The sequence below is a fragment of the Tiliqua scincoides genome, chromosome 9, assembly GCF_035046505.1.
Source record: "Tiliqua scincoides isolate rTilSci1 chromosome 9, rTilSci1.hap2, whole genome shotgun sequence".
In the NCBI taxonomy this organism is placed as follows: Eukaryota; Metazoa; Chordata; class Lepidosauria; order Squamata; family Scincidae; genus Tiliqua; species Tiliqua scincoides.
Genome location: NC_089829.1, coordinates 1223361 through 1249426, shown reverse-complemented (window position 1 = coordinate 1249426; position 26066 = coordinate 1223361). Strand labels below are relative to the sequence as shown.

The window sequence follows — 26066 nt, the reverse complement described above, 5'->3', positions numbered from 1 at the left end:
TCTATCTGACTTAACTCCTCGGTCAGGAGGGGCCGTTCGGGCAGCGGTATCTGCCCGAGGTCTTCTGCCGTGAAGACAGATGCAAAGAACTCATTTAATTTCTCTGCCATCTCTAAGTCTCCTTTTATCTCCCCTTTCCCTCCCTCACCATCCAGAGGGCCAACCGCTTCTCTGGCGGGTTTCCTGCTTCTAACATATTTGAAGAAGCTTTTATTATTCCCCTTAATGTTGCTGGCCATGCGTTCCTCATAGTCTCGCTTGGCCTCCCATATCACCTTCTTACATTTCTTTTGCCACAGTTTATGTTCCTTTTTACTCTCCTCATTAGGGCAAGACTTCCATTTACGGAAGGAAGCTTCCTTGCCCTTCACAGCCTCTCTAACTTGGCTGGTTAGCCATGCGGGCACTCTCCTGGATTTAGTGGAACCCTTCTTTCTTTGCGGTATACACCTCTGCTGGGCCTCTATTACTGTTGTTTTAAGCAGCCTCCATGCACTCTGGAGAGACTGGACTCTTTTTACCCTCCCTTTCAACCTCCTTCTAACCAGCCTCCTCATTTGAGGGAAGTCCGCCCGTCGGAAGTCAAGGGTTTTTGTTAGAGATTTGCCTGGTATTCTTCCCCCAACGTGCACGTCAAAACGGATCGCAGCATGATCACTGTTCCCCAATGGCTCAGTAACGTTTACATCTCTAACCAGGTCCTGCGTACCGCACAAAATTAAATCCAGAGTCACCTGTCCTCTGGTGGGCTCCGTGACTAGCTGATCTAAGCCACAGTCATTTAGCACGTCAAGAAATCCGGTTTCCTTATCGTGTCCAGAACACAAATTGACCCAGTCAATATGAGGATAATTGAAGTCCCCCATGATTACAACCCTGTCCTTCCTTGTCACCTCCCTGATCTGTTTCCTCATTTCAAGGTCCCCATCAGATTTCTGGTCTGGAGGATGATAGCACGCCCCCAGTATTACATCGCTGCACAAGCCTGGTAATTTAACCCACAGAGATTCTACGGTGGAGTCGGACCCACCTTCAATCTCTAATCAATTCCTAATCCAGGAGAGGACCTGCCCTCTTATTCCATGACTGTGGTGTTTTCTCATCAGCCTTTGGTGAGGAACCATGTCAAATGCCTTCTGAAAGTCCAGATATATAATGTCTATGGGTTCTCCCGCATCCACATGCCTATTGACCTTTTCAAAGAATTCTTAAAAGTTTGTGAAGCAAGACCTACCCTTCCAGAAGCCAGGCTGATTCTCCCTCAGCAAGGCTTGCTCATCTGTGTGCTTTGAGATGCTATCTTTGATGAGGCATCCACCATCTTACCTGGAACAGATGTTAGGCTGACCGGCCTATAATTGCCCAGGTCCCCTCCCCTTTTTTAAGATTGTGTGACATTTGTTATCCAATCTTCTGGCACCATGGCCATTTTAAGGGACACGTTGCATATTTTAGATTCTTTGCCCTGCTGCTGAACTCACACAACTGCTTAACTCACTTACCTTGGCTCTTTATCCCAGGACCACTTCAGCTTGTGAGCAGGCACTCCCAAAGCAGTCTGGTTATTTACTCTTATCTAGCTCCTCCCTCTGCCTTTCCGATTCATTGAAATAGCTGATCTGTTAACAGAGGAGGCTGTTGTGAAAAGGGATGGACTATTTACTCCAGAGTAGACCTGATTTAGTCCTCCCCCTGCCTTTCTGGTTAATTGAGGGTGCTGACCAGTTAATTGAAAAGTGGTGGTTAATTTGGTATGAGCGAAGAAGTGTCTTGGCTGCTCCTCATGTGAGAGATGAATGAGCTGCTTGTCAGCCTGCGTGGGAGGAAACTGGAGGCCAGAAGGGAGACCAGACCATGAAAGATCCATTTGAAATGTTGTGTGGTTCTTGCAAGACAGAACCTTTCTGTGATTGTAAAAATCCCCTCCTGGATTTAGAAACAGCCTGCCTATGTAAACCGCCTTGAATAAAGTCAGAGGAGTAATCTGCTGACCAGAAAGGCAGTATATAAATACCCAGTTATTATTATTAATATTAATTAAAAGGTTGGTCTATTTACTCCAGAGTAGACCTGATTTAGAGTAGACCTGTTTTAGACTTGCAGTTCTCTTCAGAATCCGCTCCCTGTCCAATTTCTGCCTTGCTGCCCTTTTGTTTGTACCTTTTATATTTATTTATAACTAAATTTATTTATTTCCCCACCTAACTCCTGTGCCCTATTTTCTGGACCTTCAGTCCCCTTCTTAGATAAGTAGATTTAAGATTAAATTAAAAAGTACTGAAATATTTCTGAAGTACACTTACCTCACTCAGCTGCTTAAGGGCCCAATCCTATCCAGTTTTTCAGCGCTGGTGCAGCCATGCCATTGAGGCACGTACTGCATCCTGCAGTAGGGGAGCAGTCATGGAGGCCTCCGCCAGGTAAGGGAACACTTGTTCCCTTTCCTCAGGGCTGCATTGTGGCTGCACTAGCACTGGAAAGTTGGATGGGATTGGGCCCTAACTCACTTTTCTTGGCACTTTGTCCCAATGTCCCAAGGAGGCAGTCGAGCTCATTTGCTGGAGCTCAAGTGCCGTTTTCTCCCAGCATTTCAGCTCTGCGAACGGGCTCTTATTGTTTTCTGTTCACGTTTGGGAGGCAGCCCCATTGCACCCTGTGGAAGGCTGAATTTACTGGGCCGTGGCCATGGCTGTGTAGATAAAAGGAGCACTTGAGCAAGGCCTGCGGAGACCCATAAATTATGGTTCCATATCAGATCACAGCACCAGAGTTAGTACAAGCAAGGCCTTGCCCAGGCGCCGAAGCTGGATTCCACGGAGAAGATAAGACAGTGGGACAGATTGGGGTGCTGGCTGGAGGCTCCAAGGGCACCCCTCTCTCTGATAGTGCCATTAAGTCTCCATTATGGAGGAGAGAATAGGGCTGGTTGGGTCCATTGTGTCTGAGACTGACTGTGGACCCAACCTTCCAGCTCCTGTGTAGCCACAATGCAGCCCCATGGAAAGGGAATGCATGTTCCCTTCGCTTAAGAAGGCCACAGTGACTGTCCCTCCACCACAGCATGCAGCGCACACCCCACTGGCACAACTGCACCAGCGCTGGAAAATTGGATAGGATTGGGCCCTGTGTCCATAGCTTCAAGGACTCTCCAAGTCTCTTGTCTGAGTTAAAATCACAGAGTGGGAAGGAGCAACTCAGATGGCATCCAGTCAGTCAGCCCTGCAGGTGGTGCTGGGGTGTCAATGCAGGGAGCCTTCACCTGGGGCAGGCCAGAGGCTCATCCGGCCAGGTCCAGCAGTGCCTCTCCAGCATTTTTGGCCAGCTTGGGACTGCATGAGGATGAAGATGGGCGATCAGTGGGAAAAAGTATGGAAGAATATTGGGAAGTGGCTGGTTGGTCTCCCCTCCCTGGCAGCAGCCCTTTCTGACTTGGGGCAGAGAGTGCCTTTCCCACTCCAAGGAAATGAGATTTCTGAGGCTCTCCTTCCCTCCCTCCTCTTCCGCTCTACCTCGGATGGCTTCTCTTGGTCCTTGTGGAAAGGAGGATGCTGGATAAAATGGACCATGTTCTGGGTCCAGCAGGGCTCCTCGTACCTTGTCAGGAGGGAAGCACACTCTCCAGGTGGCCCCCAGGCAGACCCCCAGACAGCTCCCTGTGTTTGTGCCCCTGTTTGCATGTTCCTGACTCCCCCGGTTCACTTTCACTCAGAAACGGCCTCTCTCCCGTCATGCAGGGTCATTCAGAAGGAGCCTTGTCTGGGGTCCAGCTAGCATGACTGGCAAAAAGGCTTTCTCTGTGCTGCCACGTGTCCTGCCACCCAAAATTCCACACCCATGGAGCCCAGCAAGCCTCCTCCCTCTCAGTGCTTCAAGACCAGCTTGAGGTCTGCCCACTTCCGCCTGTTCAAAATGTGGCTGTAATGTGTGTGGGGCTTTTTTGTGTTTGCGTGCTGTGAGCCACCTTCTTGAGACAGATGAGAAAGGAGGGGTGTACATTTGTGGAGGCAGAAACATTTTAGCAGTTCAACAGCCTAGGTGCCTGCATTGAACAGAATGTGTGAAACATTGCCCAGGTCAGGGCTGAACATGGTCATACCAGAGTACACAGGTATTTCCGGCTATGGTTTCATGCAGTAGTTCCCAAACTCTCTGGAAGTGGGTTACGATCACTGTTTTTAGCTGTTCTGAGGCTTGGAGAGCCCTGCATAGGGAATCTGTGGGCTCTCCACACCCTCTGGAGGGCTAGTGCTGCCAGAAGAAAAAAAAAACCAAACCCCTTTCTTTTTGGTAGCTGTGTGATCGTCGCTGCCTTTGCCATTGCCATGCCCCTTAAGGAGGCAGAGACAGGGCTTTCCTGGCTAGGGCATCACGACACCCCAGTTTGGAAACTTCTGGTTTAGTGTGTGAACAGACTGACAACAGCAGCCATCTGTGGCTTGTGCCCAAGGAAGGAAGCTCCATTTCCTCAGCTCAGGAAGATCTGCCGCTGTTGCTCATCTTCCAGGGTTGTGAGAGGCCTGTGCGTGTAATTATTTTTTCGACACGAACAGTTTGCTAACTAATCTGCCTCAACCACCATTGAAGCTTTCGTTGGAGTGAAAGAGGAAGAACCGTTGGCGAAGGAGAGGCGAGGAGCGCAGAGTGAGAAGCGTTTCCGCAAGAGACGATGAAAGACAAGATCTGAAGGAAGGCAGTGAATGGAAAAGCAGGCGGCTCGCAGAATTACCTGCGAGTCTCGATGGAGCTTTTGGGGGGGAATTGGCTCCATTCCTTATCGCTAATACACAGCGTGTATTTCCAGCTAAGTAAAAGGAGGGGAGAACTCTGGAGGACAAAGAGAAGTCGAAGAAGATGAAGGGCAAAACAGCAGGGAGGAAGTGGGGGGGGGGCTGTCTGTCCCAGTTTCCACCTCGTTAAGAAGGGGGCTTGAAAAATATCACTCCGCCTTTGAAGGATTTACATATTTAGGTGGTTCCTAAGAACTTCCAAATTGCAGTCGCCCTTGGGAGAGGGGGCTGGGGGGAAGCTGTTTCAGGCTGAACAGCACAGGGTTGGCCTGCCAGGATCCAGTTGTGCAAAATCTTATTAGGGGGCTAAAAGAAAGGGAAAGGAAAAACAAACCAAAAACAGGTCTTCTCCAAGCCATTGTCTGGGCTGCTAGGATGTCAGGTGGTGAGGGGGAAGGTCCAGTCATACACTGCTGAGAAGTGTTTGCATCTGGTTGGCAGGGGGAACATCACTCTCAGAGCGTCCCAGGTCCTCCTATGTAAGATGCCTCCAACTTCTTCTCCTTGGTCTTCCCAATTTATGAATGTGCCCCTTAAGACCTGGTGCCCCAAACTGGACACATGATTCCAAGCAAAGTCTGACTGGTGCAGAATAGAGTGAAATAAGGATATCTCACAGTCTAGACCAGTGATTTTCAACCTTTTTCATCTCATGGCACACTGGCAAGGCATAAAAATTGTCAAGGTACACCATCAGTTTTTTGCCAATTGACAAGGCACACCACATTGACGGCAGGGGCTTGCTTCCCCCAGTGGCCCTACTAACAAAATGATTCTCCTCCAATCTCCCACGACACACCTGCAGACCATCTGCAACACACCATTGTGCCATGACACGGTGGTTGAAAATGACTGGTCTAGACTCTGCACCTCTGTTAAGCAACACTCACTTTTGTCACAACAGTTCTGTAAGGTGGATTAGATTGAACCAGCACTTGGTCAAGTAGAAAGTCCTGGTCCGTCTCCTGCCCTCCAACCAAGCACTGCACAGTCTCCCATCTTCAGTTTCAAAAGGCAGACTCCTCCCCCTCCCCCCCCCCCAATGTTATGGTTATAATTTGTCAGGTTCTCATATGTTGCAGTGTTGGCCGGGTTGGGATGGAGGAGGTGATGGGGTTGCTGTGGCAACCAAACACCCTGGTTTTACTTTTTGCCATAATTATAAACAGGAGGTGTGTGTCAGTCACTTACGGTTGTCAATACATCAGACACCAAAACCAGAAGAATCCTTCCCCCCCCCCATGCAAAATGTGCTGATGCTACTAAGATGAAAATCTTTACTTGGACGCTCTGCTAACGTCCCCTCTTTTTGCATATCGTCTTAAATATGCATAATGTCGATGGAGAACAGCCCTTGCCAGCAATTGCAAGCAGAATCATATTTCACAATGTCACCACAGAGTGATAATTTCTTCTGAGCCACTGTGAGAGCCCTGATTAGATCATCGCAGCTGTGAAGGGGAGGGACGGAGTGGCCCAAAGCCACAAGCTGGTTGCTTTGATGCAAGGGATCCAATATGGCGGCACTCCTAGTAGCGCCATCTTGGAAATGACCACTTGACTGTGCAAGGTGAGAACCCTGAAAAGTCTTGCTGGATTGGGCCAAAGACCCAGCATTGTGGCCAAACCAGTTATTTCTGGGAAGCCTCAAGCATGGCATGGAGGTAGCAGGCTCCTACCTCCCTGTGTGTTCCCCCCACTGGCATCCAGAGATGGGAAGCTTATCAAGATGCCATTGCCGGTCGCTGCCACTGACAGAGGGCTGAAGGGACGCCAGGCCTCACTGGTGACTACAAGAGCCAGAACAGTATGTCAGCACCTCAGAGCGGGCACAGTTGTTGCAGGAGCAGCACATCAGGCTAGAACAATTTGCATCATTTAGGTGTTGGCCTATCTGATGAGTCCTTGTTAGCGCATGATATTAAGGGAGTGGGGCAGTGGTGATTCTGGCCCCAGTACCTCTGGGGGCCAAGACCACAGGCCGCTGCCCCCCCCACTGACCGAGCTGCCACTGGCACCGACCAAGCTGGCACCAGTGGGCTGCCACACCCTGCCTCCCTTCTGGAGGTCCAGGAAAGCCGCACACACCCTCCCTGGCACTCAGAAGGCCTTATAAGGGCTTAAAAAGTTCACTTCTTGTTTCCTCTGTGAAACCAGAAGTGATCTTTTTCAGCCCTCCAAGGTCTTTACAAGGCCTTCGGAGGTCGGGGAGGCAGCACATTCTTTCCCTGGCCCTCAGAATGTCTCTGGGCAAAAGGCCCTGGGTGGTGCAAGGGGGGGTGCCGCGGGGGTGCTGGTGGTGTGGCAGTGCCTGGGCCATTTGTTCTCCTTGCCCCCCTCTCAGGTACAGCACTGGAGTGCGGCATTCTCTGAAAACATCTTATCTTCTTATCCCTTTGAGACATTAATTTGCTCTCTGAAGCCAGATCCCAGGGTCTCTGGTAGCAGGAATTAACACGTACACACACACGTGTATGTGTACCATACACCATGCTTTAATTGGAGAAACAGCCCTCTTTAAAGTGCTGCACTCTTGTGTAGAGAAGCAAACCATCTCTGCTGCTTCCTGCACGCACACACACGCTCTGCAGTGGAGAATGGATGTCCTTCATCGAGTCAAGCAGGCCAGGCAGGTCAGAGGTCAAATAAGAGGGGGGTGAGGCCATTGTAGGCAATGGATGGCCCAGGCAACGCCAGCAGGGGAAGCAAGTACAGAAGTCAGAGGGAATCTCATCTTCCTGTCCTTCGGTCCTCACCATATTTACTTGGGTTCCCATCTGCCATGGTACCCTGTTCCTGAAAGTTGGGCTGGATCCTGGCAATGTGCCAGCTGCTTGCTCAGGGTGAAGAGAACCCTCTGTTTGGCCTTGTCTGTTGAATGAGCTCACAGTTCTGCCTCGTTGGTCCAGTTGTATTCCCCTGGGTGTGCTGACCTGCCACAAGCAGGTGTCCAAGCCATGTGCCTGTGCTAAGTTGACTTGGAGCCTTCCAGAGTGCAGAGCATCGTCCTTAAACAACAAGCCACAAGCTGACCCCTTATTGCGGCCACCCTGAAAGATTTGCTAGGCGTCCATGTTGAGGCAGAGAAGAGGAAATCCTGGCGTTCTTCACCACACACCTGAATAACTGTCTGTGTGCACAGCCGCTTGTGTCTTGGATGTTGGGTGTGAAAAGGGCTCCAGTTGTGGTCTGGAGGGAGTTGGGGGACCCAGGGGCAGAGCATTTTCCAAGGTCAGCCTGGCTGACAGCCTGTGGCTCCTGAGGGTTTGGGGGTGGAAGGTGGGCCTTGGCAGTTGTGGGGGGTGTTCTTAAGGATGGCGCCTGGGATAATGAGCCCGAGATAAGTCTCCATTAATGCTAATGGCCAGCTATCTGTGCTTAATTACCCCTGAGCACCGCCTCTTCCATCATCTCAAGTGACTTTGTCAAGACCGCAGGGGACGCAGGGAGCCATTTAACATGCAGGGTTTTTACTCTGCTCCATTTCGGTGTTTGGTGCCAGTGGTTGGCGGTTCTGTGCCAGAGAGCCAGAGTTGCATCACGGCAAGAGTGTTCCTGTTTCAGGTCGCAGCTCTGCATGTAGGTGAACTGCAAATGAAGGGCTTTACTGGGCTCCCAGTTTCCAGTCTGAACTTCCCAGGTTATTTCCTGATTCTGGTGGTGGTGATGGTGGCAAAATAATACTTAGTGTTTTTGTTGTATTTGCTGAGTGTGCACCTCTGTAAGGCCAACAGGCATTGCTCAGCCTGTCTTGCAGATGGGAAGACTGAGGCCACTCAGCGAGTTCGTGGCAAAGAGTCAGATTTCTTGATTGGTAGTTCAGCCTCTCAGCCACAGAGAGATCCTGGTTCGCAAACAGCTCACTTTTATTTCTGAGCCAACCCACCCTGAAATGAGGGGGGCTTGTCCTCAGCAGGTGGAGAACGAAGCACACCCCTGTAGAGAGGCCACTCGCAATGTCCAGGTTGCTCTTTGTGCCCCTGTACCTGGATGGGCTCAAAGGAACGCACACGAACTGCAGCTGGTCTCAAGGTTCCCAGGCCGCTGCTGCACACTGGCTAGTTTTGCGCTTTCCCCAGAAAGGCAGAAGGATGACTGGGGACTGTGCAGGATGAGGCTTGTTCTCCCATCATGTGTGTGTTTGCAGGCAGGGGGAAGACAAGTCACGGAGGGACGGATCTGAATGGTTTGCCCCCTGGCTTTATCTCCAATCCTAATTTTCTCTCTCTAGTTAATTCCACGCAATAAAGTCATTCTGCCCCAAAATGGCCCCGAGCAGGTAGCAAAATCTTCCAAACACAGAATGTTATTGCAGCATAAAAATGTATATTTATGGCCCGGCATAAAAAATAATGCTTATAAAATGGATTTGGAAGATAAAATATATATTTGATGCATCTTTAAAACATACCACTAGCATAAAGCCTTACTTATTTCTTGTTACTAAATGAGGCAGCGGGCAGGGGGTGCTGTCTCTGGCCTTGCCAGAAGCATATGGCCAGCTGTCCCTGGAAACAGGGTGGCCAGGGTGGATCCTGCACTGGCCACATATTTAGGAACCGGAGGAGACAGTGCAAAAACTGGGAGAAGGACCAGAGCTGAACCATCGCTGGGGTGTCCTGCTGAGACTTCCTTGGATTTTCACGAGTGTGGCAATGTGTGGACGATGTTTTGACGCCATCATCCCTCTGCATGTGCCCATTTCCAGGGGCTCAGGGCAGCCTGCAAAGTTCTCGCCACCTCCCGTTTTATCCTGACACTGACGGGGGGCGTCCAGCCCTCCAGGACTGGCGCGGAATCTCCGGAAATGGACATCAACCTCTAGAAGACTCCTGACAGTGAGCCTGCTGGTTCCAACTGGTTCTCCCTGGCTAAAGGGTGTTCTGTCGTGTGTGTGTGTGTGTGTGTGTGTGTGTGTGTGTCTTCCTGGCCAGAGCTGGTAGTTGTTGCCCCTGGTACTGAGGGTGCCAGTTCTTACTGGTTTCCTGTGCAAATGCCCAGACTGAAGTCCTTTTTTCCTTTGGGGGTGCAACTGGGGTGCTGCTCAGTCCTCTGCGAAGGACGTGAAAGGAAGAGGGAGGCAAAGGAAGCAGAGGAGAGCTGCGGCCGGCGTTCCCTCTGCCTGTTCCCTCATTAATCTTGATTACAGAGCCCTGGTGCTGAAGTTAATTTTCTTGTAGATGCCTATCAGTCATGTTAGCCGGGAATCTCTCTTCAGCTAATGAGCAAATCGCATTCCTTGCTACTTTATTATGCCACTAATTAGTGTGTGGGATCCTGGCAAATGGGCCGGGAGGAGGAATGGGCTGGGGGGGGGGGGAAGCAGAAGATCCTCATTGGGGAAGGTGCGCCTTCTGGGAGCCTGGGCTGGGAAGAACCAAAGTGGTCCACAGGGCCTGGCAGGCCATGCCTTGAGTCTTGCTGCTCACAGGGTTGGAGAGCCGGGTTATGCCGAGAGTCTGGGAAGAGGTGGCCACACAGTCACTCCAAGAGACGGCTGGTTCAGATGCTCCTGGAGCACACAGTCAAGTGAGCCCTGCCACTGGGTCTGGAAGGGGATCCCTGTGGGGCTGGGGCTCTGCCCATCCTCGCTCTGACCCCAACAGGTCCCCCTGGGTCAGTGATGAGACTGAGGTCACCCAGTGAGCTTCCTAGCTGAGCAGGAAGGCCAAGACTTCTGGTCTCCACAGGCTGCCACGTTGGATATTGGATCTCATGATGTCCTTTAATTCAACTTTAAGCCAAGTTTTAAAATGGGGGGGGGGGGAAGCTGCTTCTGGGTTGGCCCCCAGTTTTGGAGTAAGAATGGTCAGACATTGTTGTCCTGAGGAGAAAAAGAGGAGGAGCTGGGAAATCATCGGGGATCCTTGGGGGCAAAGGAGCAGCTCTGCCCTACTCCTATCCCAGTGCTCTAATCATTGCACCACACTGCCTCCTGATGCCCACCCTTTCTTTCTTGAGACAGTGGTGGCTGCTGTGGAGCCCGGGCACTTCCTCACCACCCTTCCTTTCCCTACTTCTTCCGCGGGCTCCTGGTCCCCTCCACCAGGCACGTGGCACACTCCAAATTAAAAACCAAGCAGAGCAATAAATGCAGGCAGCGCGTACACAAACAGCGATTGTTCCCATCTGACAATTTGCATCGCTTACTGTCTCCTTGAAGGCCCTGGCAGAGGCTTGAAGGCCCGTCTCGTTCTCGCCAGCCTGCGCTGCCTTCACAAGGCTCTATCTGGAAGCCGTCAGAACAATTTCCCTGCTGGAAGGGGAAAAATACAAGCTCACCGCCAGACCCCTCCAAATCCATTTTCAAACGGTTTGGAGTAGAAAGCAAATGAAATCCTCTCTGTCCGTTTGGCGGCTGACAAGAACTCCAGTTCTTGAGGGACAAAGGCGGACGTCTCAGAAAGTTTTAGTGAGATGGTTTCTGCAGCAGAGCCCATGTCTGGAGGCCTGCCCGTTCTATGGAGAGCAGAGGGACTGGCTTCTAGGTAAGCAGGTGCAGGCCAGGCTGTTGGGTGTGGAGCACCAACCTTTGTAGGCCATGGCTGCAGGTGAGCTTGCCAGATCTGGGGTTCTCAGCAAGGCTCCCAGCAGTGGCAGACCTCCCCAGCCTTGCGCTTGGGGCAAAGGTCCACAATGGCACCTCCTCTGCAAGCTGCTGCCACCCCCCCCCTGCAGGAAAATCCATCCCCCCTACTCACCTGAGGCTCACAGAGCCTCATGCGACCTGAGCCTGCATCGGGGAAGCCTCTCTGAGGTTCCCCGAAGCTATACACTGTGTTTCCGGAAAACCAGGAGCACGTTTCTGACCCCGTCAGGAGCCCCAGGGAGGCTCAGGGTCCTACAGCTGACTCCCAGTTTGGGGAGGGCCAAAGCTTCCGTTTGGGAGGTCCCCTCATCTGAGGGCACTGCACATGTGCTGCTGCAGGAAGGATGACTCCTAGCCATTCTCTTCTTCCAGTGCTGAAAGGTTCTGGAGGTCTGTCAGGATGTCTGGCTTGCTTTCAGTGGTCACTTGGAGATCAATGCTGATTCCTCGGGCCACCAGGCCAGTTCTGAGGGTCGGGGCCCTGGCAACTGGTGCACCACTTCGTTTCCCATAGGACCTGCTATCTACACTAGGCCCAAAGCCACCTTCTTAGGCGTAGGCTCTCAGCCCTGTGTTGCCCTGGGCATCTCACCTCTGGCAGGTTTAGGCCAGATGCAGAGCATTCCCACATGGTCACCCACAGCAGTGGGGCCAAGTACCACCTGCCATTCCATGAAGTATTGCTAGTTGAAAACCACAGGGTTCAATGGATTTAAGATGAGATGGCTCATTGGAACCCCCAACTTCTTTTGCAGTCTACCTGTGAGTTCCAGGTTGGGGGGGGGGAGATACAGCTAGAGTTTTGTGGTACTTATTCCCCTCTTCTGAGCTTCCTGGAAGCATCTGGCTGACCATGGAGGGGAAGAGGGTGCTGCATTCAATGGGTCTTTTGCCTGACCCGGCAGGACTCTTCTTGTGTCCTTGGAGTTCTGTGTCACTTGAAAGCTTTCATGCTCCTTGGGCCAAAACGAGTCGCTGGCATTTGAGCAATCACCTGGCCTATTTAATGTGCCTGCCGTAAATCTTGCATCTGATCTCGCCAGGAGAGCTATTTCAGCTGGCCTGTGTGTGTGTCTGTGTCTGTTATAATGTATGTCACTGGAGCTTAAATAACGATCTAAAAAAGACTTGTTTATTAGGCAGATTCCCCCGAAATCATAAAAGCATTAATAACGTCATGTGTTCCTAAGCAAGCTGGCAATTCACATCCTCTCAAAGGACGGCGTGACTTTTCCGAGGGTGAAAAACCTTCCCTTCTTTTGCGTCTTGAATTCTGAGTCAGTTCCAAAGCCAATCCCCCCCCCGCCATTCCTTGACAGAGATTCCAGCCTCTCCTGTCTGCCACGAGGCTTTCTGGCAAAGGAACTTCTGAGCAGCAGAGAGAAGATTGGGGGGGGGGGGGCTTGGCAAGAACTGGGATGGTGGAAGGAGGGACAGGGAAGACTGGGTGGGAGTTGGCCGGAGAGCGGCCACCAGATTCTCAGAGATCATTCATTTCTATTGATCTGCACCTGTGTTGTGTGCGTGGAGGAGTTTCCATGGAGGCGAGGGAAAGAGAGGGCGAAGGAACAGAGCGTGGCAGATGGCTTGGGATCCGGCAGGAGAGGAGGGGTGTGTGTGACGGAGGCCAAGCTGTGCCTGAAGTCACCTGCCTGCCAAAAAGAACACCACGAGGCGCCTTTCATCATCGCCCCGCTGCAGACGTGGGCTGTGCGCAGAGACCAGAATCTGCATCCTGAAACCCAAAGCACTGCAGGGGGGGGAGGGGTCCGTGTGCACCACTTTGGCAGGCTTGCAGGTGACCAAACCACTGCTGCTGGAACCCCCACTAAGCTGGCTCCCGAAGCAATGTTTGGAAACGCTGCACCGGGCTGGTTTGTTGTCCCGCCTCTCCCTCAGCCCACTGGGGCCATTTGCCATCTAATGGGCTGTGGTGACTCTGGAGGGGAGTGGTTTCCAGCCCCCCCTCATCCTAATCCTAACTCTAACCCTTGGCAAGAGCCTCCTCAGACCCCCAACCACCTCCTCGGCAATCCTCACTTGGCTCAGGAGGGCACGGAAGAGGCCAGAGACCCCTTTCAGCTGCAGAATCTCCTGTTCCTGGTCCTGTCCACAGGGCAGGGCTCTGGCAGCCCTGCAGGGGTTTGCTGCCACCAGCGGGGTAGGGTGCCCCTCCAGAGGAGGTCCACATCCCGGCTTTTCCTCTCAAGCAGGGCTTAGTGAGAAAGGCCTCCTACTGCCTGTGGCACTTCCTGGGGTGGACAAACTCAAGCCCGTCTCCACTGCTGGAGTGCCAGTAGGGATTCAGAAGCGGGGGGGGGGGGGATGATTCATTGTGTCTGCTGCAAATTGTGCACCTGATCTCTGGTTGGGGGGCATTGGCAAGTCCTCTGATGCAGATTCCCCAGGCATGGTGTTTTCTAGGACAGCAGCTTTAGTGAGCACGTGGTGGATACTGCGGCCCCTTTTGTTGCAAGGGAGGGCACCAGGATGCAGGTCTTTTTTTGTCTTGTGTACTCCCAGAAGCACCTGGTGGGCCACTGTGAGATGCCAGAAGCTGGACTAGATGGCCCATGGCCTGATCCAGTGGGGCTCTTCTTATGTCCTCAGTTTCTCTTTTTTCTTCCCAGCAGGGTCTTCCTGCTCTGCCTCTGTGTGCAAACACTTTCTGGCACTTCCTGTGCCCAGGGTAGGGCCAACCCTGCCACTCCGCTGCCTCCTCTCACTCCCTGGATTGGAAAATGAAAAGGGGGTGGGGCAGGTAGTGTTGGAGGAGAGGAGAGTGGCAGGCTAGAGTGGCAGAGGCGCTCTCTCTTCTAGTCCAGTCTAGGGAACTGAAGGCTGCCCTCTGGGCTGGGCTGCCCTTGGAGGTTTTCCACCCTTGGAGGCCTTACTGTTGCTGTTTTCCTGTTAGCTCTGCTGTTCCCTGGTATAGGCAGGAGGCGAAATAGGTGGGGTGCTGGGCTGGATGGCTGCTTCTTCGAGTCCCAGCCCAGGCCGATGACTGTTGCTTTTTTTTTCCTTTTGTGCCTGTACATATGGCAAATGTGGAAGCCACTCCGTGTGCAGCAGAGCCGGCAAAGATGGAGTAGGTGGAATTTAAATACCTGCCAATTTGCAAAACCAGTGCCCTGGGACACCGGAGACCATGCTCAGGCAGAGCTGGGGAAGTTTTATCACTGCTAATGACATCTGGAAGATCCGCAGCAGCAGGCACCCAGCAGAGGGAAGGAGTGCCTTTTCTGTACCGAGTGGGGGACGGGGCTTGGAGGGACCAGGCTGAAGGGGGTGGGACCGGCTGCTATTCTGCCTTGCTGGCTGTAGTTGCTGCGTCTAGTCTTGCATTTTATCATGTGTACTTAAAAAAAAATTACATTTTTTTACATGCTTCCAAAGATTCACTGTAGTCAGTAGCTGAGCCAGAGCTCAGCCAGATTCAGGCCACGGGCATGAGCCAGGCAAGGGAATCTGGGCCTTGGACTGATCAGAGAGAAGGCATGTGTGTGTGGGGGAGGGGGCAGGATCCAGGCTCAGCCAGGAGACCAGCACCATGGACAGATCCCACCAGAGACTGGCCTGTGTGGTTCCAGCGAAGGTCTGGCGCTCACTGGAGGTCCTGACCAGGTTGGGGCTGTTCACACATTCTCCTGTGCCCCAGGTACAGGTGTCTGGACTTGGGGACATGTTTCGGTGTGAAGGACAGGACTCGCATTCATTTTCTCAGGTCAGCACTTCTGTCTGTGTTGAATGGAATATGGGAACAATTGCCCCAAACAGCAGATGAACAGCTATTGCACCTGAGGAAAGAAGTGTGCCTGGGTACACTTTAATGTACAAATAACCCCACAGTGAGGGTGAGTTATCCTCTAACCTGAATCCTTTTCTCCAGGAAAACTTTCATTTTGCAGGCATTGGCACCAATGATGCTGCGCGCTGCTTACGCCATTGCAGGGACCTTTGCCCATGCAGTCAGCCTTGGCTTTGGCTTCTGGGCTTCCCCATGTGCAGGTGGTGCTGTTGGAGCAGTGGCATTGGAGGTCTGTGCTGAGGGAATCTGCCACCCCAACTGCCTCCATCTCTGAATGAATGGCGCTCATCTCCAGATTTTCTGAAGGACACGATCCACCTTCCCCATGCAGGGTGCCAGGGTCCCTCCTCAAGGTTGCACCTTTCCTGTGAGACCCTCCCACAACCCCTCCAGCCTGAATACAGCCACATGTCCTTCTCTGCCTGCACTGACCCCTCTTCCCCCTTGTACCTTTCTGTAAATTGTCAGACAGGAATTGGGGGGGGGGGTCTGCCATCCTGTCCTTGGGGAAGCCCCCCTGCCCTGTGTCCTGGCTTGGAGCCTCCCAGGCCAGTGGCATCCAGTCCCATCACTGACTTGCACATTCTGCAAGGAGCGCTCCTTGACCCGCTCCTGGATTGGATGCCTCTGCTGGGCCAGCTGCTCAGGACTTCTTGCTTGCTGTGTGCCGGGCTCTGGGTACTTGGCAGCAGGGCATGTGGCACAGAGAAAGCTGTTCCAAGCTGGCTTCCTGGCATGACTGGCCACACCACACCACTCACAAATGGCTTCCAGGGCCTGGTCTGTTCTCTCCCCAGGGGAGCTCCTTCCATCCGCGTCCTCCTCATGTTCAATTCTCTCTCTCTCTTTGGAACTGTTTGCCCTGAAATGAACCCCAAGTTAATTATGATTATTATTGCTGTTTCCACAACTTGTTTGGATGCGCATTGTTGACGCCAAAACATGCTACGGGGGGAGGAAATAGCTGAGGAAGCGTCATCTCGAGCCAAGGGGCCTCGTCGGAGCAGTATCGTCTCTGCGATCAAACAGATCCAGAGCCTCATTACCGCCCGGCCTTTGCCTCCTTCCTCCAGAATGCAGGCCGCCATTTTTGCTGGAGGATAAGTGAGGGCAGAAGCCCTTCTTGCACGGAGGAATGTTCAAGCACTAATTGATTTTCTTTCTCTCCCTTCTTTTAAAGAGCCTGAGCTGGTTTGTGGCTGACTTTCCTTTTTTTTTTTTTTTTAATGGTTATTAGTGTTGATCTTCCTCCTGGGCTTTTGGATACACAGAAGTCTGACCACAAGTGACTTTGGCCCTGATCTGCTGCTAGGTTTTTTCGGAAGATCTCTGGTTCAGGAAGCAAGGGTGGTGAAAGGAAGGAAAGCAGTCCTCCTCACCCAAAGACGGAACTATGAAGAAGGTGGGGGAGGAGAGGAGGCAGTCAGGCCCCACTTGCATGGACAAGTAGAGGGCTCTGTGCCCCAAGGTCAGACATGATCGCTAAGCCCAGTTCAGAGGCAGTCTACCTGTGATGGATAAACAGTGGACCAGCTGGTGCACATGTACGATGGTGAGCTTCCTAAAGCCATCTGGTTGGGGGCTGTTGGGAAAAAAATGACACTGCTTTCGTGAGCCTTTGGTCTACTACTCCACCCAGCAGGGCTCTTGTTGTGTCAGAAGAGTCAGGAATAGAATTTCCAGGCACAGAGGCAGTTTACCTCCAAACACCATCTGGTGGGGACAAACAATAGAGGAGTGCTGCTGACCTCCTGCCCTCTCTCTGGACTGCCTGGCAGCCACTGTGGGCAAGAGGATGCTGGGCCGGGTGGAGCTCTTTTCTGATGGTTTCTTTGAGATGTTGCCATTGTGTTGTGGGGAAAACTTCCTATGGTCTCTCTCTCTCTCTCACAGACACATGCGCATGTGCCCATCCACAAGCATTTAACAGAAACCACCCACCTTTTGAACAGTGAGGTCTAAAAATGTATTGATTTTTCAAAACCAGACTTGAATTCCATGGCTGCTTAAACTGAGGAGACACAGGTTCAAATTCTCACTCAGCAGCCCTGACACTTGCTGGGAGAGGGTGACAAGTCAGTAGGCCTGCTGTGAACTCAGAAGAGGTGCAAGTCAGCCAGCACCTCCCAGAGCTCCTTGGACAAAGGGCACGCTGCAAACGCAGCCACCCGCTGAATGCTGTGTGCAGGAGAGTGTGTGGGAGGGTGGGCTTCTTGTCCTCGGTGCCAGCGTTGGCTCTTAATTTTCGCTGGTGACTGAGCTGAGAAGGTCCTGGCAGGACTGACCAAGGACACGGCCAGCTGTAGCTGTGGATTTTCACCTGGTGGTTTGGTTTAGCCGACTTCCTCAGTCAGTTTAAGCAGCCTCTTGGTTGTGTGTGGTCTGCTCCATTTAATTGGGGAAATCCTCTTAATTGGGACACTCCCAGGACATGATGGATGACTGCATGACTTGGGGGCTGGCTTTTTCTGTGTGTGCAACACAACCCTCTGATCTGGCCCAGCTGTGTGTCCAAGCACCTCCACCACATACAGCAAGAGGGGATTCTCCTGATGCCCTCTGGCGCTTGGGAGGCTGGGCCAACTTCTTCCTAACTTTCAGCCATGGAAATAAGAGAAAGTGAGCCCTGTGGAGTCCAATCAGGAGCCCTGTGGAGTCCAGCTGGAGGTCCTGTCCCGGCCTACGCCCTGCATCCCAGTGTGTCTAGAATGCCCCCCAGCACCAGGTGTTTACAGGCAGACGGCCTCTGGTCACTGATTGATTGTCGCAACACAGAAACTGAAATTCTTCCCTTGTCCTTTCTGGGGTATCGTTCCACTACTAAATCTTGAGGCAGGCTGGTGGGTGGCTGGTAGCTACCCCTCCCCACCCAGGGGACTCTGTGGCTGAACACGGCCTACTCTCAGGGGCTTCACCATATGCTAGTGCAGGACGTTTCCTTGCTCCTCCCCCACCCCCACACTGAAGCAATGACTTGGCTGTTTTGCTCACATCATTTTTATTTCTTTTTTGCGTTTTCCGGTAATGTGCAGCTTGGCTCACTTACTTAAGCCATCTGATTTGCTCTGCAGACAGTTCACCTGCTCTTAGGTTGCGTGGTTGTGTGGACTGATGGGGGGGTATAAAGATGGATGGTTCCGCCTTGCAGCTGTCTGTTTTCTCTGAATGGCCCACTGAGGCATCTCCAGCCCAATTCAAATCAGTGTGGAGGTTTCCATGACACTCCTTTAGCTGCACTTTGTAGTGTGTGCGTGTTTGTAAATCCTGCCCCCTGAGGTTAGGCGGGCAGTGAGAGGGCCTTCTCCAGGATGGCCCCCGCAGAGAATCCCCTGCCTGGGCGGCTCCCTGAGGGCGTTCCAGGGCCCAGTCCTGTCCCAGTCCTGCATCCCGCAGCGGGGCTCTCAGGGAAGAAGGTTGTGCCCTCGCCCAGGGGCTGCGGCGATACTGGAGAGTCGACGGGGCGGGCCCCACTGGCTGTCCGAGGGGGCCCCGTCTGGGCTGCTGCCGCCGCTGCCCGGTGCGGCTCCCACCCACCCGCAAGGCTTGCAAATGCCGCCAGCGAGCCCCGGGCGGCCCCTGCGGCGCTCCGGACGGCCACAGGCGCCTCGGACGCTGCCCGGCGCTCGCCCGGCCCCTTCCCCGTGCGCGGAGGCCGCGCGGGGCAGGGCGAGAGGGGCGGCGGGCTCTCCGGGGGCTCCGCCCCGGGCGGCGGCGGCGGAGGGGTTAAGCCTCGCCGTGCTGGGGGCCGGGCCGGGCTGGGCTGGGCTGGGCCGGGCCGCGCGTCTCCTCCTCCTGCCGCGGCCGCCAGTCGGGCTTCGGGGGAGCGCGGAGCCGGCGCGGTCGGGCAGTGCGGAGCGGACGGGCGGCGGCGCGCGCGGAGAAGGCGCCTCCTCCTGCTCCCGGCCGCGGGCGGCTGCCGAGCGCGGCTCCCGGACAGCCAGCCACAGCCAGCCAGCCAGGCGGGGCGATGCGCGCGGGCGGCGCGGAGCCCGGGCGCCCGGCCTGCCCCCCGCCGCCGCCCGGGGAGCCCGGGCGCCTGTGAGTCGATGGAGGATCGGCCGGCCGGGGGCCTCGCCAGCCATGCGCCGCCTGCTGCTGCCGCTCTGCCTGCTGCTCGCCGAGCTCCGGGACGCCGCGCGGGGTGAGTGAGCGAGAGGAGAGCGCGCGGAGAGCGGAGGCTGCCCGCAGGGTCGCGGCACAGCCGGCCAAGTCCCGCCAACTTTCCGGCGGCTGCGGGGCGTCCTGCTCCCGGCGAGGCTGCTCCGGGCGCCCGCCCCGCCCCGCCCCCCAGCTGCCCCCCGACAGCGCGCCTTGTGAGCGGCCCGGAGGGGCTGCCGAAGCCCCGAGTGTCGGCGGGTGGGCGGGCGGGGCCCCTCCAGTGTTTTCGCCCCCCGGAGCGAATTCGGTCCGGCCCGCCGAGGAGCGCGGGGCGTGCGGGGGAGCCGGCCCTTCGCGGGCTCTGTCCCTGCAGGCGCTGCGGGGGGCGGGTGCTGCCGCCGGTGCCGCGGGCGAGGAAAGTTTCTCGGGGCTGCTGGCCGGGAGGAGGAAGCGAGCCCGGGGCGGGCGGGCTGCGCGGCCCCCCCCGGTCTGGAGCCGAGCCCCGTGTGCGTGCAGCCTGCCGGGCTCCGGCCCCGTCGAGGCGAAGCCGGTTGACTCCGAGCTGCGCCTCTTGGCTTAGGAGGAGGCGGGAACTGCGAGCCTGGCCGGGGGTCGGCTGTGGGTCGCTGCCCACAGCTCCCTTCCTGCCCGGAGTCCTGGGCGAGGCCGAGCCTGGCAGCGAGTCGCCCGGGAGGGGTGTCCGTGAAGCCCCCTCCTGCCCGCGCCGGGCCAGCTGCCGCAGCCCTCCCGCCCGGAGCCCGGCTCTCTGCGGGCGAAGCCCCGGAGGACAGGCTGTTCCTGCAGGCTGGGGCCACGTGGGTCGGGGGCGCAGGAGGCCGCCCAGGGCTCTCTTCAGCCGAGGGGGACGGCGGAGGATCGAAACCACCGGCTGCCGCCGCGCACTCCGCGCACCTGCGGAATCCCCAGCTGAGGAAGGGAGCCGAACGGACCCAGAGCTGTGGCACTGAAAGGGGGGGGGGAGTGGGGAAGTTGCTCCCTCGGGATCTGGCTTGGCTCGCTTGCTCGATCTCCCGGCGCTCCCTCTGCCTGCTCGGTTCCTGCTCTCGGGCGGCAAACTCCGGCTTGGGAGGGCGGGCTGAGCTGTGTGTCGCCAGTCTGAAGCACAAGTCCACTGAAATCTTGATGGCTCCGTGATATTTAGGGAACAGCAGAGGCGAGGACAGAAAGGAGAGCTCTCTGCCCCCAGGAGCTTACAGTCCCAAAGCTCAATGGTTGGAAGCACATGATTTCCATGCAGAAGGTCCCAGATTCAGACTCCAGTACTGGGGATGGGGAGATCCATTGCCCTGGAGGGCTGGAAGCACTGGTTAGAAGCATGCAATAAGGACATGATTTTAAAAATGCATCCTTTTCTTGTGGTGGTGATGTGGCTGTGAGTTCCACTGTTTACTTGTGCATTGTGGGAAGAATTATTTCCTCTGGCTGAGGTCAGGCTGCTGATGACCTGTGGAGACTCAAGGGCTCCAGGGGTGTTGAACAAGCCTCCAACCCTTGAACTGGGGATGAAGGCCTTTGAATTGGCAGGTGAGGTGCTGCAGTGTGTGGCAGTCGGTGGGTGGATCCAGTGTGGGTAACTTGAGCTGCCTCAGTCTCGATGAACTAACTGGGATGAAGGAGTCAACCTCCTTGAACCATTGGGAGAGAGAGAGTCTCCCTTGGTCACACACGCATGCCTGGTTCTGCTCATATGATGGGAAGGTCAGCTGACAAGGTGCTATATAGAGGTTCCATCTGGTGAGCTGAGTGGGATTTTCTCCCCTGAAAGGGCACCAAAGCTTCTGTCCTGCTGGGATGCTCCAAAATCTCTCCCTCCCGGGTGGTGGATAATCTTAGGTAAGCAGCACTTATTGGGATTCCCACGTTCCCCAGCAGAGGGCGCCTCTGTGCACATTCTCAGCTGGGTGCAGCCGGTGGCTGGTGAACTTTGCAAAGTTCTGTCATTTTCTCCACCTGAAGGTTCCATAAAAGGAGGATGTATCTCCCCTGTCTCTTTCCCCCTCCAAGCTGCTAGTCTGCCCCTGGTACATCTTTAGCTTCCCATTCTCCTCCTCCTCCTCCTTGGGGGCCTGGACAAAGTGTGCCTGCCCAGGGGGAAGGGCTTGAATAGTGGAAAGACAACAGAACTTCAATGACCCCAATGACTTCAATGACCCCAAAATGTGCATTTGCTTCGTGGTCCCAATGGTGGCTTGTGACAGGTGGCAGGCAAAGTCCTTCCATGCACCTTCCGACAATGCGACACCAGCCACTGCAATGATCTGGAGCAACGTGCTTTCCGATTGGTTGCATTCCTTCCTCAGCTTTTCTCAATGGAGTTTGAAGTGGTGTTGGGGGGTCCCCAGGTGGTCTTCCACCCAAGTTAGCATAGCCAAAGCAAGCTGGCTTCCTCCAGAACAAACCCTGGACTGGTGCACAGATGGTTGATTTCTTGCTAGTTCTCTGGGGAGTTTGGCAAAAATTCCCAAACCCAAAGAGTTTAACAACAAAAAGGAAAGTTGCAACTTAAAAAAAAAAATCTGTCAGGCCTGTGCAAATGGCTTTGCTCCCTGCCTTAATGTTCCTCACCTGTAAAATGGGTGTATCATTGGTTGCCACGGACCAAAGTTTTTGTTTAATTCTGTTGGTCAGCTTGAGAGTGTTCTGTTTGAAACCCTGAGCTGTGGGGACTTGTGTATGTGGGCATTCCTGGTCTGTGACTTGGGGGGGGGGGCGGCGGCTGTAGAAGGCTACTTTCTTCTGGGTTGGGCTGTTGGTCCATTTGGCTTGCTGGGGCCTGTTCTCTGGCCTGTCTGAGGATGCTCCCAAGAATTGAACCTGAATGCAAGGCAGGAACTTGGCCATTGAGCTCTGCTTCCCCTGACCCCTCCCACATAGAGCCTGCAAGCCTGAAGTCAACACATGGCCCATTTGAAAGTCAGTTGATTCCCCCTACCCCAAAAGAAGCACCAGCAGGCACAGCAGAAGCAGTGAGAAGAGCTTCCCCTTTCCCAAGGGGGCTCCTACACGAGTTGGATTGGAAAAGACACCTGACTGGGATGAGCAGGGACTCTTTGTCATAGCTGCCCTATGAGGTAGGTGGGGTCTTCCTGGAATGCCCCTCTTCACTGATCCATTTGCAAGCAGAGAATGGGGGGGGGGGCAGCTTGCCATTGGCAACAACACTGGCGTGCGCCTAGCTGCTGGGTGCCATTTTTTCCCCCAGAATAATAATACAGGTATTTCTATACCGCCTTTCTTGGTCCTCAGATTTGTGAAGCTACATTGTGTGGTGTTGTCCCAAGGGGGAATTTTGACTGGGGGGAGATGGCATTTGCTAGAAGATGCCCCACTACTACATAATTGGTGGCCAAAGGATTGGCTCCAAATTGGACGTCCAGGCTGGTTTGGGTCCCTTTCATTTCCCTCTCCCAAATTCACACTGAAGGCTGAGACCCACCGGAATTTGAGTCGACATTTTTTCTCTAGACTGGGATGAAGGAGGCTGGAATATTCTGTCAACTTCCTTGAACAATTGGTAGAATCGTGTGTGTATGTGTGTGTGTGTGTGTGTGAGAGAGAGAGAGAGAGAGAGAGCACTTCCTTGGCTACACATACATACCTGGTTCTGGTCACATGGTCAGCTGACCAGGCGTATATAGAGGAGAAGGAGGCAATGTGGAGAGGCTGTTGAATGCCCACCATGGTTGAGGAGAGAGCTCCAGTGAGGCTTGAGGGAAGGGACTCCTTGGTCAGTTTCAGTTGTCCATAGAAGTGCGGGCAACAGGGTTCCATTGCACTGGCGAAGGGGTCTTCATGGAGTGTAACAAGTCCAGACTGGGATGAACAACAATCTGCAGGAGTTGGTGAGTCTCACAGATTCCTTTCTCCGCTGGCGAGTGGGAGATTTTGGCAACTTCTGCTTAACTTGGCTCTAGGCTCAGGTGTTGGAGCTCCTCCGAAGGGGGCTGCATCTACTCTTTCTTGATCATGGGGACTTCTCAGACAGATTCTCTGCAGCTTCTGCAGTTGTCTGGTCAACCAGACCCGCTGCTTTGGGTTTTGCCTTAGTCTGTAACTGACGAAGGAACCCACAGTCTGCAACTGAGGATGGCATTGAGCTGGAAAAAGGACAGAGATGCAGGAGAGAGAAGTTCAGGGGCTCGGAGCACACCTGGTGCAGCCAGAGAGTGGGGCTCTTGGCATGCAAAGGCAAAGGGGGAGGGAGCTTTAAAGAAATACTTGGAGGAGTGGAGTCAGAAATGGCTTCTTTGAGGAGCCCCCATGTTCCCGTCCTTCCCAGGGTCCCTCATTTTCTCTTGCCAGTTCTTATCTGTCTTGCGAAGCCTGGAAGCTCCCCAGAAAAAGCTTTTGACCTGAAAAAGTGGCACTCGGCCCCCTCCTTTTCAAAGATTCACAGCAGGTGCGGACGTGAGCTCAAAGCTGCTCTTGAACCCTCTGTGAGTTCTGTGGTGAGTTCTTGGTGTTGAAGGGCTGGGTTGTCTCCTCCTCCTAACCTTCTTCCCTCTCACAGGTTGAGACTGCATTGGCTCCGCCATCTGGGGAAGGGATTCTTGTGGTATTCGGGCACTTGCTGGTCTCTGGGTCTTAACTGAAGCCACCAAAGGTGTGATCACATCTGATCCTTGGTTTTTCTGGCCCTGAAAGGCAGTGCCCCTCCACGATCTCTCCCAGGCCTGCTTTATCAATTTTCCACAATGGTGCCCCTGGGGGCATCCTCCCAAACACACATAGGGAACTGAGGAGAATGGTGGTCTTTGTTCTGGAGGGCAACTCCTGGGAACTCTGAGCTAGAGGGACACCACACCCGAGTAGTCCGTCTCTGACTCTGGCGCTGGGGTGCCAAGCAGTAGAGGGACTGTTGCCTCTATGCCCAGTTCCTGGGCTTCCTGGAGACTCCTGGCTGTCCCCTGCTGGAAGCAGGTGCCAGGTTAGGTGGGTTCTCAGCCTGATTGCCCAGGGCTCTGCTGCCTTTCACCTCTTCGCTGCAGCCCCCATTCACAGTTGTGGGGCTCGGCCAGTCAACAAGAACCACCAGCTGTCCGGAGCCCTCAAAGAAGCCTCTCTTGCAGTTAGTGGTCTTGAAGCAGGTTATTCCTTTGTGTGGCCCAGCACGGGAGGCTTCATCCTCCTTCCCTGCTCTTGCCTCTCCATCTGGGGTTTTCTTCTTCCTGTTTCATTTCTCTCCCTGGAGCCAACTGCCCGAGAGGGATTCACAGTGGCAGGAGAAGGCCATGTTCGGTGTGCCTCTCCAGTTCCCCAGCACGAACCCTTGGTTCATGTGAGGCTTCCCGGCCTGTCGCAGTACACCAAGTGCTCGCGTTGCCTGGGGCCTTTTGCAGCAAGAGACCCTGCATGATCTCCCCCGTTGCTCGCTTAACTGCCCTCGCTTTCAGCTGCCCTCCTTTCTAATCCTACTCCAGAAGTGATGAGGTGGGGAGGGAGGGAAGAGAGGCTGCCCTGAGCCAGCCACAAGAGAAGCATTTCTACCTCTTGTCCTGCATTTACACAAATTTCAGTGAAGAAACTGGCCACAGCAAAGGACTCTGCAGCTTGACTGGAAGCTTCGTGTACCAATTTCTTTACCTGCAGGAGTATGGAAATCTGATAATTAACAAGAAACTTAATAAGAAAAGTGGCTCACACACAAAATAATTACCTGGGAACTCGCAATCTAGAAATCAAAAGACCAAAAAAGAGAGACAAGCTCACCACCACCAGGCAAGATGCTGTCCTGGGTGAAGAGGGGCAGCTGCTTCTCGGCTGTGTTGGAGATCAGGGACTCACCACTTGGAAAGGGGCCATTTCAAAAGCTGCTGTTTGCTGAGTCAAAGCATCAGTCCAGTTAATTCAGTATCTCAGTCTCTGACTGGCAGCAGCTCTCCAGGTTGGAATTTTTCTCTATCCTCCTTGGAGAGTCTGCCTGGGATGGAAGTTGGACTGCCTGGTCTGGACACAGGGGCTCTCCCCTGAAGCTACAACCCCGAGATGGTCTCTCTGTTCAGCCAGGCAGCGAGACATAGTGCTGGTGCTGTACTCCTGAAATATCCTGGCTCCAGGAAAGAAGGTCCAGTGGCAGACTTGTCTTGGGTTTCCTTAGCAGTTCAGTATCAGTTAAGTGGATCAGGGCAGGCTCATTCATAAGTCCGACTGAGGCGGTCGCCTCAGGAAGCAGGTGTTCTCCTCCCTCTGCCTGTCTGCTTCTACTGTTCCTCATCCTCCTTTTTTCCGGATTGGAAAAGGTAGTGGGGGCAGAGTCAAAGAGTGGTGGGCTAGAGCTGCCTTTACTCTTTCCAGTGAGTGGGAGGAGTTGTGGCTGGCACCTCACCTGGTAAGGAGAGGGCAGAAATTGCATGCCAGCTCTGGCATCAGTAGGCCCTAATCAACTTGGGGGTTTCCAGGATCAGTCTCTGGTCCAAGTGCCCTCCTTGCAGGGAATGGCAGGCATGCATATGAGTGTCTTCTTGGGTCTTCACGTGATCAGATTCTGCATCTTATCTGCTATGCCGTGCTCTGTTTCCACTGCAGTCCCAACAGACCAAGCTCTAGGATTCAAGCCTCCCCCATGATTGCCTGAGCTTTCTGTTAGCTGATCCCCCCCCCCCATGGCCAGTTCTTGCCTGTGATGACTCTCCACACTGACCCCTGGCCCCGAAGCAAACGGTCTCTGTTGGGAGGGCAACTCCTGGACTCCTCCTCCTCCTGCTCCTCTGATGCTGCTTTGCACCCAAAGCACTTTGCTTTGCCTCCACACCTGTCCTCGGCC

At 54.2% G+C, this 26066-nt stretch overlaps 1 protein-coding gene across 1 annotated transcript in view; it reads left to right on the top strand.

The window, feature by feature from the left end:
- The first annotated feature begins 19005 nt into the window (after nt 1–19005).
- Nucleotides 19006–26066, top strand: part of IGSF21 (immunoglobin superfamily member 21) — a 138642-nt gene continuing 131581 nt past the window's right edge. The window contains exon 1 of the mRNA XM_066636978.1: nt 19006–19325. Within this exon, the coding sequence (XP_066493075.1) occupies nt 19265–19325 (61 nt within the window). The 5' untranslated portion in view covers nt 19006–19264. The remainder of the gene's footprint in view (nt 19326–26066) is intronic.